The 17,175-nt window shown below is 37.0% G+C and overlaps 1 protein-coding gene across 3 annotated transcripts; it reads right to left on the reverse strand.

Annotated features, from left to right (window-relative positions):
- Nucleotides 1–555: 555 nt before the first annotated feature.
- LOC104600411 (uncharacterized) lies at nucleotides 556–14,519 on the reverse strand. 3 transcript variants are annotated; one of them, XM_010263335.3, is made up of 8 exons: nucleotides 14,091–14,519; nucleotides 13,891–13,999; nucleotides 11,582–11,697; nucleotides 2,628–2,747; nucleotides 2,388–2,477; nucleotides 1,863–2,014; nucleotides 1,339–1,603; nucleotides 556–1,228 (listed from the first exon to the last, which is right to left on the reverse strand). In XM_010263335.3, the coding sequence occupies exons 1-8, from the start codon at nucleotides 14,316–14,318 to the stop codon at nucleotides 1,076–1,078; spliced, it is 1,233 nt and encodes a 410-aa protein (XP_010261637.1). In that variant the 5' UTR covers nucleotides 14,319–14,519; the 3' UTR covers nucleotides 556–1,075. The 3 variants fall into 3 exon arrangements, with proteins under 3 accessions (XP_010261637.1, XP_010261638.1, XP_010261639.1); XM_010263336.3 differs by lacking the exon at nucleotides 2,388–2,477 and having other exon boundaries at nucleotides 14,091–14,464; XM_010263337.3 differs by lacking the exons at nucleotides 2,388–2,477; nucleotides 2,628–2,747 and having other exon boundaries at nucleotides 14,091–14,464.
- Between the last annotated feature and the right edge of the window lie 2,656 nt (nucleotides 14,520–17,175).

Below are 17,175 nucleotides of genomic sequence, written 5' to 3' on the forward strand. Positions count from 1 at the left end.
GAAAATCTGATCCATTTATTAATTGGATGAAATTCAGATATTACTACATCCCATCCGTTGGGATATGATGATATACATACATCACTTTTTAGTATTAAAATTCTTTAGAGTTAAGTAGGATTTGGGATTTAGATAAATTATTTTTTATTTATAGTATACATTTTTTGCTTTGGTTAATGTTATAAATTTATCGTATTTTTATATAGATTTCTTGATACTTCAATAGAATCAGATTTGGATTGGATATATCATATATGTAAATGAATTGAATTCGAATATATGTTTGACATATCCATTGGCATCTCAGATCAGATTCATAAATACCCCTGTCCGAATTTGATCTGATCTGTTTGCAGCTCCTCACTTTCTGCGAGCCCTTTTCATTGGACATCATCTCATAGAGCAGTGTGATCTAAGACTTTGCACAACCACCGAAATGAAAAAAAAATCCAAGGAATAAAAATAATTGCATTATACAGCGCAAACTGTATTGAAAACCAAGGCCCAGTTTCTCATTATACAGAGCAAACTTTCAATTTGTTTTGAAAACAATGGTTAGCAGACAATGAGGGAGTATTCATTAGAACCTGGAAAGAGATGAATCCAATATCCAAGGACGAGAAAACAATGAAACCTCTATGGAAACCTACTAAAACCAAGTACATTGCATTTGTAACTGTCCTGACAATTTATTTTAGTTGCACTGTCGAAGAAACCATGGATCTTCAAGATCCGACTGGGATGGTGGAAGGAAAAGGGTAGAAGCTCCAAAGAGCCACATACCATGTCCAATGGAATATGTTCATCTACCAATATACATAGGGCAAAATGCCCATCTGTCTAACAAATGATGGGCTTCTAATCTTATTCACTCAAACCCAGATTCTAATCCAACCAAAATACCTGGCCTGAAAAGGTACCCACACTTAAGCTAGATCAACAAAAGTAATATTATTCTAATAATCACTTTTACTGTCAAGTTTCCAACCCCATAAAGCAATGCTAAAATGAAAGTTCTGTTTTCCATGTCAATGAATGACCAGTTTTAATTTCCTTTGGCATTAGTAGATAGGGACTACCTCCTAAACATCCCTGAATTCTGAAGTGTTCTAGTATACTCAGCAATGACTTGCGAATTCTTCACTATTTCCCATATCTTAGAAGAGTTCCTTAACCACTCACGTTCAGAGACATTCTTTGCAAAGGGCTGACATTTCATGGACAACACCTGAAGGTGAAAGAGAAATTCTTTATCTGCCATATCCTTCATTGATGTAGACACAGTTTTCTAGAACATCATGCAATAACCTCAACTTGGCAAGTGACAAAGAGGGATACCTGGTCACGGAGTTTCCCCAACATGGAAGTATAACTTTCATATTGAGATCTCTGATGTTCATCTTGAAACTTTGATGGGATCAGAATTAAATCCATCCCGGTAGAACCCGAGTCATCAATCATATCAGGACACCCAAAAGAATGAGCTTGCTTGTTGTTCTGGTATCCATATTTCGTTCCCATGAATGATGATTGATTAAAATATCGTGAGAGTGCCTTCCTCAACCGCACAATATTAGGAGGAGAAAGGTGTTGATCTTGCACTCTGTACACAAAGGAAATATCAATTGTCAGTTGACATGGATGACTTGCTCTTCAATTTCTCAAACTTGATTACTTCGGGAGTTGATCACCCCTTCAGTCAATTCTGAGTGGAGACAGGGAAAACTATATATTAAGTCTAAAGAAAACGACACTTCTATATGACTGAAGGTTATGAATTATTTGATCAATATAAAATTTGCATTTCTAAAGTTTATGTATATAATGTGGTTTTGATATCCATGCAGATTCATCATACTCACTTTGTATGTACAAAAACAGGAAAGGCCAAATACTCTTCACCAGCCTCCTGCCAGGTCTCTTTGTTTTCCTTTTCAGGGCCCAGATTGGAGCCCTGGGAGTACGAAGATGCCAAGGAAGACGGATCTGGTATTCCATGTTTCAACAAGTCAACCTTCAAAGGCACATAAATGGGCATGAGTCAACTTGTTCATGTTAAACTGACACTCTGGATAATCAAAATAATTTCTCATATTGCAGAAAACATTTTTAATTTTTTATCCAAACTTGAATAAAACAACTCAAATGAGGCATGCTATACGTAAATAAATAGAAAATCCGATAACTCATTTGAGATTTTTTTTGGGTGCATTGCTTTTCCGGTTTAAGATTGTAGATTGTATGAAATCTATTTTGCTTCATGTCCAAACTTTATCAATAAAATAATAATCCTTGACATGCCACAAAGTAGCAACATCAGAATATCTGAATATGTTTGCTTTGATGAACTTGTAGCACATAAGTAATCATCAAGAAGGGATGTATACCGTCAACATCAGATGCCACATATTAATATCATGAACTCCCTCTGATATCACCAGCAGAACATGACAAATTGATGTGAGAAAAACACCAAGCTAGAATGATTCCTTGCAGAAATCCAAAATAGGGTAGTTCCATCAGATGTGTTAGCTGAATTCATGAAATATCAATGTGCCTACTATGTAGGATGTGTTCTTATATTTAGCAGGTTGAATCAGAAGATTCTTCTCCATTTTTGCAGTTACCTGAATACTCATGATTTCATGAGCTAGGTCAGCTGACAGGACCTCGCCACTTACTACAGAAATTGTGGATGAACCATCAGGCCTTGTCATTTCAGCTAAAACAGAAGGACTGAAAATGGGCTGCATGATGAAGAATACTGTTGTTAATGAAAACAATGATTTGTGCAAGTCAACACCAGCATCTTTACTTTTATTTTTTTGAAATACACCAAAAACCATAAAAACTGAACAATTATATGATGGGAAGAAAGGAAAGCAGAACAAAGTTCTAAAAAATGGTTTCAAGACATATATGCATGCAGGTGGAAAACAAATGTCAAAGAATTTCTAGTTATTACGAAACAAGAGGAAGAAGTTATTCAACTTTAGGAACTCAGGGGCACTCAAGTTGGAGTGATCAAATCATTAAAGTGCTCCTTTATCAGCCTAATAAGTCAATGATCAATAGGGAGAAACATTGTCATGGCCAGAAGTGTTATAACCTCCAGGGTGATAGTGATGTGGCCAGAGCTACATGTTGGAGGGAAATAACATGCATCTGGAAAGCGTGGGATTGGAAGAACCAAAATGAATACTGCACCTTGAATCTTTGATGCATTAAGCACTATGCATAAAGGTGGTGCAGGGTAACTATTAGAAAACCCATGTCAAAATATATAAAACTTCCAGATTCAGGTTACCTTAAAAAACATTCAATTGAATTACATACACATGGTAGATGATTCTTACCTGAGAGGCTGAGTGAGACCTTTTTTGTGTATGGTATATATTATATAATAGAATTTCATGTTATTTGTTAAAATAAAAAAAAAAATATATCATCATCTAGATTCTTTTTTTTTGTTAACAAAATGATGGGGCCAGCATCATCAAAGTCGACTATTGATATTTACCTACATGAAACATCCTGACCCAAAATTCACTATTTAATCTGCAAGGAATCGAATTCTCTTGATATCCATCTCATCATCATCATCATCATCATCGCTGTCCTCCTCATCTAAGCCTTTCCCCAACTATTTTTCAGGCCGGCTACATGAATCCTGTTTTGCCATTCTGTTCTGTTCAGTGACATATCCATTGTTAAATTATGAATACTTAAATCATTTCCTACTACTTCAACCCATGCCCTTTTGGATCTGCTCCTAGCCCTTCTAGCCCCTGCAACTTGCAACAGATCACTTCTTCTTACAAGTGCTGTTGTAGATGGTATTCTATGCCTGTGACCAACTCTCTTGATATCCATCTAATCTGAACAAATATGATTGGCACTAAATACTTTATTTCATTAGCATATAGTGAAAAGCATCCATGGTCCTCTTTTCCATCTAATAATGTTAGCTGACTTCACTTCAATTAGCAAGGATCCAGATGAAAATTATTAGACACTCATAAGCTTGTTAGCAATGCCATGACTAAACTGTTGGGTGCATCCATTTTCCCCTATTGAGCCACTGTAGACACATAAAGTGATTTGAATCCTCCCATCTAAGCTAGTCTGACATAACAATTTCAACTAGATAATATTTTGCAAGTACTCAATAGTGAAAGTTGACAAGGAACACTTATCAAAAAAGGGAGAAACAGACATCAGTGAACTGTAACAGCATACAATTCCAAAACAGTAATTAACCAAGCACATATTTAATCAAAAGCAGAGATCTTCCTCATGGCTATTTGCTTAGGTTATTTCACTCTTTAAGTATAAGTACCAGAAGTCAATAACAACACTCATGTATATTTGTTGATCCATATTCACCTGTTGAGCTGCATAGCTTTGATCAACAGATTAATATTAGATAATCCATGATTTGGTTCTTTGTTATTTTTTCATTTTTTAGTTTCTTTCGCTTTTCCTCCTCAACATGGCTTTTATGATTACCTTTTTATTTTAAAATATAATAACATCATTGAAAAACAATACTAGATAATTATTATATAGTCTCTTGATGTGAAGAGTCCCTTTGATGTATAATTCTCTGTAGTTCCTGTTGTATTGCATTTTCCCTTTTGTTATTTTCTTATTTAGTCATGTGAGGGCTTTTATATAAATATTTATTTTTCTCTTTAGTCCTCCAAGGACCTCTCTGTTCGAATAGAATCAGGCTTGATTCGAATTCAAAATCGATTAAAAAAAATAAACATTCGAATTCGATTTGATATCTGATGGTTTTTGAAAACACTAAATCAAATTCAAATTCGTTTAAATAATCAAATATTTGATTTCGATTAGAATTCGGATTTTTTTTAATGCCAATCTCTCCAACTTCACCAGACGAGGAAGAAGAAATCCTGTTCGAAGTTTTTTTCTCATTCTCTATTGATCCAACCTCCAAGAAACAAAAGGAAAATACAAATAAAAAAAAAGTTTTTGAATAATAACCATCTATTTGGTATTGCTTTGCTGGCGTGTTCTGCAATAGGCATAGAGAGATCACTATTCGTGTGTTCTGCAATGGAGAGATTGTCAATCTCCATATTTAGCTCTACAACATGCATAGAGAGAGAGAGAGAATGCAATTCAAAAATAAAGAATAAAAAAGATTTAAACTTGTAAAGCTGTAAGCCTGTAACAAACAAAAAAAGGCAGAGAAGAAATGCAACCATGAACCGAAGAACTGAGAAGAAATACAGGCTTGAATCGGAGAAGAAGAAAGTGAATAGTAAAGCTGAAATGATTCAAATGCAAATAGTGGGAGATAATAAATGAGACAAGCGCCTTTTGATAAAAAAGTATTAAAATAATATTTAAAAAGTGGGAGATAATTAATGCGGCATGCCTCTTATTCGAGAAATCATCATAAAAAGTATTAAAATAATACTAACAATGTGGGAGATTATTAATGAGATATGCATCTTATTCGAGAAATCAGCAATAAAAGGTATTAAAATAATACTAAAAAATGAGAGATAATTAATGAGACATGCCTATTATTCGAAAAATCATCATAGCCTCTGCAATAGCTTGTCTTCATTCAACTCTCCTGTTTTAAAATAATATTAAAAAGAAACTTTCAAAAGCCACCATTCATTGTACTTTACAAAATAATAAAATAATATGTTTACTTAATATAAATATAATTACAGTCATCATTTATTATAAGTATAATTTATATAGTTACAATTATTATAATCAAATCGAATATTTATCGAATCAAATCAAGTGTTATTCAAATTCGATTCGATAAATTAATCGGCAAAGATGTCTTATTCGAATTCAACTGGTAACAGCATTCGAATAATCCGAATTCGATTTGATTATGTTGAATCACGAATCCGAACTCGGATTTTTGAATACCATTTAGCTGGCTCTTGGGGGGTCGATTGATTCAGTTTTGGCACCCCAGAATAGTCTTCCTTTCTCTTGCACAAACTAGCTGTATGACATGGTATCAGAGCATGCTGGTCTCTGGACTTATCAATTGAAGCTAGGGTTGCTTTGATCAACCCTAAACCTGGGTTACCCTGTTCTGTGATTTCAGCAAGAGAAGACACACCAGAACTCTCTGGAAAAGCTGCTGATTGGAGGGAAACTTTACTGGCTGTGTCGCCCAGATCAAGTCTACCCACTCAGAAAGTTTCAGTGAAAGAGGACTTGTATTTGGGGAGTTCTGTTCTCCTCTCTAGGGTAGCAGTTTCTGAAAACTGCACACATCAGGTTGGTGAATCCCATCTGTTTTTCTTGGACCCCAGATTGTTGTCGCCCTAGGGCTTTCCCACTTCTTAACTGTTTTTTCTTTTGAAGTGCTAAATCAGTTCTGGGGTGATTCCATCCCTCTCCTCAGTCTGACAGTCCTGAAACACTATTGAGTTGAACTGTCAACACTAGAAATCTGTTCTGGCTTTTTCTTTAGAGGATTTCGATTCCTCTATAGGAACAAATATTTCTGTGGACTGTACTATTGAAGTTGGGTGATTTTACATATCCTCTGAATTGGTTTTCTGTTGTTTCTCTGTATTGCTTGCTGTTGCCTTGCTGCTGAAAGTTTTTTTCTTCCAAAGAAAATCACTTGTTTGGATGCTGGGATATTGGTTTCAGCATTTGCATCATTTCTGGAATCAAGTGTAGTGCTTTACAAACTTGGGAGTTTAATATCAGTACTGTTATTTGTTTCTCTGGACCCTCCATTTTCTTGGACTGAAATGGCTGAGAAGGTGGAAGTAATTCCAGTGAAGTTTGATGGAACCAACTACAGTATGTGGAAGTTCCATTTTGACTTCTTTGTTGAAGGAAAGGGTCTTGAAGGTTATTTGAATGGAACTGATAGTAAACCTGATGAAAAAGACACTAAGGCATTTATACAATGGAAACTTGATAATGGGAAATTTGTCTCCTGGATTCTGAGTTCCATTGTTCCTCATATTTCTATTCCCATGAGAAGACTGCGAACAGCCTATGAGATGTATTCGTACTTGGAGAAGGTTTATCATCACTCCAACATGTCAAGACAATATCAGATTGAGTATAAGATCTTTGCCTATTGTTAGGGGGATAGGAAGATACAAGAGTACTATGCAAGCTTCATTGATTTATGGGCAGAATATGAACTGGTAAACACTGATCCCTCTGATCCCCCAGAGTGTGTTAAGTATCTACAGAAGCATTTTGAGAACAGAAAGGTGAACCAGTTCCTGATGAGATTGAGACCTGAATATGAAATAATCAAGTATAATATCTTAAGTAGAGGTAGCCTTCCGGATTTAGACTCTGTGATTGGAGAGTTTTTGAGGGAAGAAACTAGACTAATGATGGCTGCAAACATAGAGGAGAGGCATCATGATTCAGGTGCTGAAACTGCTTTCATTGCACATGGAAGTAAGAAATCTGGTGGAAAGGATCTTTCTAAGACCCAGTGTTATGAATGTAAGGGGTTTAGACATATAACCTCATATTGCAAGAAAAAGAACGCATGCATTTACTGCAAGCAGCATGGTCATATCATTCCAGACTGCCCAGTTCGTCCCTCTAAGGGTATTGTGAAGAAGAATCAACCACGAACTTATCAAATGTTTGAAGGTCAAACAACCGATGCCTCTACTATCAAAGGTGAATCTTCTGCTTCCATGAATAAGGAAGAAATACAGCAACTGGTATCCTTTGCTATCTCATCTGCCTTTTTCTGCTATTGGCTTGCCTGGTGAGTTTTATGGTTACTGTTCATCTCCCTCTCATGTTTGGATAATTGATTCTGGTGCAACGAATCATATGACTAGAGACCACCCTGAACCATCAAACGATTTTTTCTGAGACCCATCATAAACAAATTGTTACCGCCAATGGTGAGAAACGGGATATCATTGAGAGTAATGATTTGTGTCTCAAACTCTCAGCCTCAAACTCACTTTCCCTTACCAGGACCTTCTTTGTTCCTAAACTTACTGCTAACCTTATTTCAGTTGGTTAATTGGTTGAAGATAACATTCTAACTTTTTCTTTTGATGGTTTTTTGATTCAAGACCAGTGCACTGGGAAGGTGAAAGGGAAGGGGCGTAGGTTGGGCCGCTTGTTTGCATTGGAGTTCGAGAAATCTCAATCAACATCATCCTCTGCTTACTTGAGCACTTCTTCATTGACTCCTGTTTTGTGTCAAAGAAATAATGTATGGGATTTATGGCATAAATGTTTGAGTCACCCAAACTCTAAAAAACTTAAGCTTTTGTTTGATTCTGGCTTCATTAGAACTAAAATTCCCTCTATGAAAACTTTTGATACTTCTTGTGTTACTTGTTGTTTGAGTAAGAATCATATTTTTCCATTTTCACATAGATCTGAACATGCTACTTCACCTTTTGAAATTATACATAGTGATGTATGGACTTCATCTGTTGTTTCATATTTGGGATACAAAATTTGTATTGTTCATTGATGATTGTACTAGGTACACTTGGATATATTTTCTCAAACACAAGTCAAAAGTCTTTCCTACCTTTCGGTTGTTTCATGCTATGGTTCGAGTTTGGTTTCGGTCAAGTGTAAGGATCTTATGTTCTAACTCACGGGGAGAATACAATGATGGAGAATTTCTGGTTTATTTGAAACATCATGGCATAAAAGTTCAAAGGTACTGTCCTAACAATCTCAGCAAATGGTGTGGCAGAACAAAAAAATGGCCATGTTCTCAGTGTTGTGAGAACTCTTTTGCAAGAGTCACATGCACCTCCATCATTTGGGGTGTGGAGGCTGCTAGTGTTGTTGTGCATCTAATTAATTGTATTCCCTCATCTGTTCTTACTAACATGTCTCCTCATCAGAAATGTTTGGTTGCCCTCCAGATCTTTCCTGTCTTCATGTTTTTTTATGCCTATGTTTTGTGTACCTTCCCTCCCGTGAACGTTCTAAGCTTTCAGCCCAATTTGTTATATGTGCTTTTGTGGGTAATAATCCTAACCACAAGGGATTCCTTTGCTATGATCCCTCTGCACGTCGTATTCGAATTTCTAGGAATGTGGTTTTTCTTGAACACATCTCTTTCTTTTCAAGAGTAGCCAAGTTATCTGCACCTTCTGTTTTTGTTTTGTATGACTTTGATTCACAGGATGCTCCATCTTTAACTGCTATGAAGGATCTTCCCATTCTCGTCTTCTCTCACAAGCGAGTTCATGGTCCAACGCCACCGCCTATGACCCCCCTTCCTCCCGGTCCAACTCCTTTACCTGTCCTAAACAACTTTGTAAGTGACACTCCTGTTTCAGATCCCTCTGTTGTTCCTTCTATTCCTTTGCATCGTTGTTCTCGCATCTCTAGACCACCTGATCGGTATGGTTTTCCTTCAAACCATAGTTCCTTTTTTGTTGTTTTGTCTTCTACAGATATTCCCAGTTATCTCTAGACCACTCCTGTTTCTGCCATGGATGCAGAAATTCAAGCTTTGCATGAGAATGACACTTGGGAGTTGGGACAACTCCTTCTGATGGCTCTATTATTGGGAGCAAGTGGGTCTACTCCATCAAGTTGAAATCTGATGGCTCTCTAAGCCGATACAAAGCCTAACTTGTGGCTCATGGCTATACATAGGAGTATGGCATTGACTATGAGGAGACATTTGCTCTCGTGGCCAAGATCACTACGATTTGTGTTCTTCTAGCCCTTTCTATAGCACGCTCTTGGACTATCTATCAATTGGATGTGAAAAATGCTTTTCTACATGGGCATCTCAAGGAAATAGTATATATGAAACCCACTCCAAGGTACTTAGTGATCCTTCCCTCATTTGTTGGTTAAAGAAATCTCTCTATGGGTTGAAGCAAGCTCCTCGAGCATGGTTTGAAAATTTTCGAGATATTGTTGTGAAAGCTGGGTATAGCCAATGTGCCTCTGATTACTCTCTCTTTGTTCGGAAAAGATCCCAGGGTATTACGATTCTTCTATTGTATGTGGATGACATGTTGATAGGAGATGATATAGAGGGAGTTCAGGAGCTCAAATCTGTCCTTCACAGTTCCTTTCACATGAAGGATTTGGGTCCTCTCACCTATTTCTTAGGACTTGAAGTTCAAAGAAGTCATCGGGGATATTTCATTTACCAACATAATGTTGCCTACGATCTTGTTAAGTTGGTCGGTCATATTGATGACAAACAAGTTGATACTCCCTTGGAGCTGAATGTAAAATTGTCTAAGTCAGAAGGTCCCTTACTTCTTGATGCCTCCCTATATCGACAACTTGTTATCTATCTCACTATGACTCATCCTGACATCTCACATGCGGTTCAGGTTGTAAGCCAATTTGTCTCTACTCCCCATCAACCCCATTCGACTGATGTGCATCAGATTACTCACTATGTTTGGGGCACTTTATCATAGGGCATATTCTTTTCTTCGTCCTCTCCTATCCAATTGAGGGCCTATGTTGATACATATTGGGCAGGCTGCCCCGACACACACCGTTCCACTACTGGGTGGTGTGTCTTCATGGGTGATTCTCTTATCTCATGGAAATGCAAGAAACAACAAACTGTCTCTAAGTCATCTACGGAAGCAGAGTACAGGGCAATGTCATCTGCATGCAGTGAAATTGTTTGGCTTCAATCTCTATTTAGGGCCCTGGGTCACTTCTTCTCTACTCCTATCCCTCTATATGCAGATAACACTAGTGCTATAAAGATTGCTTCTAACCCTGTCTTTCATGAAAAGACGAAGCACATTGAGGTGGATTGTCACTTTATCAAAGACTTGTATCTTCCTAGCTCTATCTCCCTTCCTCATGTTGTCTCTGATGTGCAAGTTGTTAATATCTTCACGAAGGCAATGACGAGATCCAGACATTTATTCCTTGTAGCAAACTGATGCTAATCCCTTTGCATCAATTTAAGGGGGAGTGTGAAGAGTCCCTTTGATGTATAATTCTTTGTAGTTCCTGTGTATTGTATTTTCCCTTTTGTTATTTTCTTATTTAGTCCTGTGAGGGATTTTATGTAAATAGCTATTTTTCTCTTTAGTCTTCTAAGGACCTCTCTGTAAATATCTAATGTTTTAAATATATATTTGCTGGCTCTTGGGGGGTTGATTGATTCACTTTCGGCACCCCAGAATAGTCTTCTTTTTTCTTGCACGAACTAGCTGTATGACACTTGATTCTTTTCTGCATCACATATGTGATAAAAGGAATCAGTCATGTGGTAAAATTTTCTGCCAATGTTTGAAATCTGCCTCAAGAAAGAAAAACATTAACTTTGAATGTTAAGTCAATGACAACACTAAAAGAAAATGTTGTTTGTTACCAAACATGGAACCTACTAGTGTATTATAGTTATCAGAGCATTACAGGACCAACATATCCAGTAGCAGATATATTACAGAAACTTCTGTCACAAATTAGCAGATTAAATGAAACATATGAACCATAATTAAACAGATGCATTAGTGCTATCAGAAAGTCCTTTATTGGCACAATGCCACAGAAACTGAATTCAACAATATTAAAGGGAAGGGAGGTGAAGATATCAAGAGGAAACCTGGGTATCAAGAAGTATAAGCCGTTCAGCAGAAATCCTTAGTTCAATTCCTGTAGTACAGTGCCTTGCCATTGCTCTGATTTCTTCTGACTCTGTTACAAAAGGTGGAAGCATACCTGCAAGGTGGCACGGATGAAGTAATAATTGGAGCATAATGTCATAAAAACCAACAGTGGAACAAAATACACGGGCTGCATTGGGTTTCATGTAAAATGAAGGAAAACAAATGATTTCCTTGGAAAATGATACTCAATAAGAAAAGAAATCATCTTCCTGATCCTAATTTTCCTGGTGTTTCACTTAATTTAGAAAACAAACTTGAACAGTTGAGAATTATACGAATGTTGTATGAGTCAAGAAAATCATTCTGTCTGGAAAATGGCTTACAGATAATTAGAAGGAATGTTATTTTGCTACAGTTAGTGCTTACTTTTTTTGGAGAAAGTTTTCCACTTCCATTTTATGTGTAACCAAAACCATAAAATAGAAATTTTCAGGAAATCATCCATTATCTTTCATTTTATGTGCAACTAAATGGAACCTAGAAGTAATATTGCTTGTTCATACAAGCCATCATGATCATGGAGGACTTTTTACCAACCATGGGGAGAGAAAAGGATGATCTTCTCCAACAAGAGACAGCCCATTGAGGTTGTGATTGTTTGTGTAACTGTCACAGTGGCATATTGACTGTTTACCACAGAGGAATTCAGACACTTCTCATAGATAGGTCATTTTGCAATGGTTTACACATGACACTGCATCTCTAACTATTTAAGTCTATATCTATATTCTATATGTACAATAGGCATGTGCATGCAGAGATGTACACAAATATTGTTTAGGGTGAAATGGCAAATAAAACTAAATCAAGTAGAATTTACAACCAAATGAGATCCCCAGGCAGAGCTTCCAAAAAATTTAGTCTGCAAAGAACAGCTAGATAGCATGAAGTGCAACATAATTGAGTTTGAGTAAGCTAATCAAGTGACTAACAGATTAGGAAAGTCAGACATAGATAATCCTCTACCTTGCTGCTTAGGAATAAATGTTTAAAGGGGAGAGAGCGGTGGATTAAGTGCTTCTACAGAAGCAAGAGGATTTTCAGTTATACTCCTCTTGTTGTTTTTGGGCCACATGGACTGAAAGAAATGTTTAGATATTTGGAGGAGTCTTCAGAGATGAGGAAGAAAGAGCGCTGGCCCTCTACTCGGGTCCAATAGGGGTAGGAGACTCTTTAGGGGCAGAAATAAAGGCCCTACTTCAGGGTCTCAGATTGGTAAAACAATGGGAAATGCAACAGTTAGAAGTGGAAGGTGACTCCAAACTTGTATTAGGATGGCTGCAAGCAGGAAATCTGGGCACATGGTACTTCAGGCAACTGATAAGGGAAATTTTGATTTTAGCAAGGGATTTAAGGGTGCAGTTCAAGTGGGCAAGAAGATCAGCAAATTGAATGGCTGATACTTTAGCTAAGCTAAGAGTAAATAGGGAGACTTTGTTCTGGGCCTGTTTGTAGTTTTGTTTTTATTGTAATTGGTTTGCCTAGCCACCATTTGGGTGGTGACAGATGTACCTTTTAATCTCTCTTAAATGAAAGTTACTGTTTCCTATAAAAAAATGCTTAGATTTGAAGACAAAATTGAACCAGAAGAAATGGGTTGCTAGGAAATTTCAAGGCATGTTGTATTCATGATTAGGAATCAATAAACTGTTTAGAGGAACACCTTCTTTTTTAGGCACATCTTTTTGGGTAATTGACAGTTGGGGTGTAAATTGTATCTTATATATTCCAGTGTACAGTCCACTGGTGTAGATGGGTTTGATGTATCTTTAATACAATTATTGAAGCAAATTTAAATCTGTACTTTATCATTTAAAAAAATAAAAAAAAAAGAACATTTCCAGTTATTGTATTTTGGTAGCTGAGCCAAATTAACAAGATATTGTTTGTGGAGTGGAAAGTGAACATTGCATAGTAGTATTGGGTAGACACAAAGAAACCCTGGGATTTCATAAGAGCCAAAATGAGTTCAAGGTTCATTTTTGCACCTCCTCAGTCCCGTCAGTGAGGCTATTGCGTTTGAGTCGTGACTTAACTTTTGCCATTTACCAAAAACAGAAGAAAGGGATTCTTGCTCTTTCTATCTCCCATCCCACTCAAAATGGGTTTCTTTTATCTTATTCTACACTCTTATTGCCGTGATTAGTCATGGAAGAGACTTCCAGAAACGAAATTGGAAACTGATACAAAAAAAAAGGTTCGAAATTTTAAGACTCAAATAAACCATTGATTATACGAGCCCTACCAGGAGACGTTCCATCAAACCCATAGAGCTCATTCAAGATCGTCGACTTCCCCACGCCGGGAGGACCGATCACTCCAATGACCGTGAAATCAGTGTTCTCAGTCATGAACTGCAAAACATAGAAAAGCATGCTTACAGTGTACTGTGCATAAACAACAGAACAAGTCAGTCGGGAAACGGGAAACAAGCAGAAAACATACAGGAAGAATTCGATCGATGTGGAATTCCCAGGAATCGGAAAGGAGATTAAGAGAACCGGGAGGCGGAAGACGAGAACGGAGGGCAAGTGATTCATCATCGCCTCCGGTGCCGCCACGGATGAATTTAGCGACGGTGGAGCCAGCGGGGACGGATCCGGGCTTGGCTAAGAGGATTTTTGGAGCTGCAGGAGAAGGATTAGAAGAGCCGCTCCCACTAGGTGCAGCCATTTTTGATGGCTGCTTTTCCGATGGTTTGAAGATCTTCTTTCTGATAACGTTGTTCCTTCCCTTCTTCCCTGACAAAGAAATCTCCCGCCAAATCACTGGAGCTGCCTTGGCCCTTGGGCAGTGCCAGAGAATTGAAGCAGAGGTTGGCCTGTCAAGCCTTTGTTTTAGGGCTTGTTTGGGAGGGCTGAATCTTGATTGAGGTTGTCTCGTTCGTTTGTTGATAATTCATTTACTTAGATAAATACATTTAACAAAGTAATTATTTGTTGAGAAATATATACGTGGATAAATCTATTTATCAATATTTTTTTTATTTATTAAGTAAAATTATATAATGACCATTTTATTCATAAAATACCGAACATGAGTTCCTTTCTTCTCCATAAAACCCACCAACTTAGAACTTATCTGCCCTCATTACCATAAAACAAATGCCCCCTCCATTTTTTCACCAAACATAATTAATAGGTTATTGGTGTGACTGACGCCCACCTCATGAAGCTAGAAGTCACTCCGTGAAAGCCCCCAAACAGGCACTTATGGGGCTGTAAGTAGTAACTAATTATCTCAATGCAAATTCAAATTCAAATCCTATTAAGGTTGATATAATTGGATCAAATCCTATCCAATATGTGTGTTAGTGTTTTAATCAAATTGTTTACGTTTAAATTTCTTGCAAGTAATTTTAAACATGGTGTTCAAAATCGGACCGGATCGGACGCGGAAAAACCAGGAATCGATTACTTGATCGGTTCCATTTTTCCCCCAAAACTGTTGATTTTGGTCAGCAAATCGCTGAACCGGCCAGTTAATTATTCAAACTATTTTAACTGTTTTTCAAATTTTTTTATTTTTTTAGAATGGACAGACTGTTCAGATCAAACGGTCAGACTACTCGAACCGCTAACCGGACCCCTAACGGGTTTGGCCACTAGGTCAGTTTTAAAAACCATGATTTTAAATTCATTTGGTTTATAACTTACAAGAACAAACTCAAACTCAGGCTAGGCTTATGCCATCTATCTGACCAATGAGCCCTAGTACTTCAAATCATTTACTACAATTTCTCAATTTTATTTATAAATGGGCCAAATCCATTCAAACTTTGGTGAAAATTAAGCGTAAGTCGCCAATATCCAATTTGATATTTATACGTGGCTTGAATCCCTCTAGGGGCCATTACTTTTTCTATAAACAATACAACATTACATCAATATCCAATTTGATATTTATACAACTCTTTTTTTCTTTCAAAGACGATAATAGCTAGACTCGAAGCCACATCTTCGTTGAGACAAATCATCCAGCCTACAAACTAGGCTGCCCCTCATTTGGTTGAACAGGTCTAGTTCGGAACAATAAAAAAGTAACGTAGTTTTAGTTTATTTTTTAGAAAATACAAGATAAACACCTGTAGAAAAAGGAAAAAAAAATACAGAATAATTTAATAACCCGGATCTGCTAAGTTAAAAGTGTGTTAATATGCTGACAGCATAGTGTCCAATGGCACACTAGGAACATCTCCTCCACATGTATGTTAAATTTGAGCCATGATCTACTGCAATCACAAATTTTGTATGCATACCATCTATTTACACATTAGGAATATCTTCTATATATGTATGTTAACTTCGCGGAGAGATGCTTAAAATGCACAATTAGTAGTAGACTTGGCAATTGGATTGGGTGGGTTGGGTCAAGATATTGTAGGTTCATTTCGGATCAGGATGACTTTCGGGTTGGGTCAGCAAATGCTAGACCCTAACCCTAAATGTTTGGGTTAGGGTTGACCCACAGGTCAATTCGGGTCATCCCTAAAATAACAGATAATTTATAAAATAAAGAAAAAAAGACATGAAAAGTGTCAAAATTAAAAAAAAAATTAACCTTAAAATTCCAAACACATAAAAAAAAAAGAAAAAACTTGAAGATTCAACAATTTAAAGAGTAAATACTAAATAGTAAAGATGAGAGATAAAAAGCTTTTAAGAGTACATAAATAGTCCTAATTAAACCTAACAATCGGGTTAGCAGGTTGACCCATGACCCAACCCAGGTTTTTTCTAGGTTGATTCAGTTCGGGTCATTCTCAAATTTAGGTGGTTAAATATGAGACCCTATCCCTATTTTTTCAGATTGGATTGGGTCGGATTCAAGGGTTGGATCAACTTTTTGCGAGGTGTAACAATTAGATTCGCATGCTTACAGAGTATTTGCAATGTCTGTAGGAAATCCTGTCAACGTTAAATTCATAGAAAGCAGTTGACTGCCATGCTGCACATGTTTTTAGCTAGTAACAGACTGCCATTTAAAACACCTTCTAATTTTCTTATCCAGCAACTGAACCACGATCAGTTGGTCATCTGACCAATTAAATAGGTCCCTTTTTATGATACTTTGAATTTAGGGGTAAAACTTGGGTGGGCTTGCGTTGAGATTTTGTTAAAATTTGAATGGATCCAATTTAAAAGCCTGGGCCCAACACAGTATACACCACTCCATGTGCCAAAAATTGGTGGATTTGTATACAAAACATGGATGGCAAATGCTAGCATGTGGAACACTTACCCTTCAATATGATATGAAGTAAGCTTGTGACCACACAATCCCCCTGTATTGGCATTATCACACTGGGTCCCATTGGGTCCCACGGAGTTAGAGGCTGATGTTTATTTATCCCTTGGCATATGAAACACAGTTAACTTCACAGGTTAGTAGGAGTGTAGGACTCAACATAGACAAATCTTTTAAAAATATTTGTTAATGTCAATATTGCAAATAATGGGTCCGTTTGGTTCGTAATCAGATTTAGAATTAGAATCAGAATCAAAATCCTCCGAAATTAAAATCGAAATGA

This window comes from Nelumbo nucifera, chromosome 1, assembly GCF_055504915.1.
Source record: "Nelumbo nucifera cultivar China Antique chromosome 1, China Antique-T2T, whole genome shotgun sequence".
NCBI classification, from domain to species: Eukaryota; Viridiplantae; Streptophyta; class Magnoliopsida; order Proteales; family Nelumbonaceae; genus Nelumbo; species Nelumbo nucifera.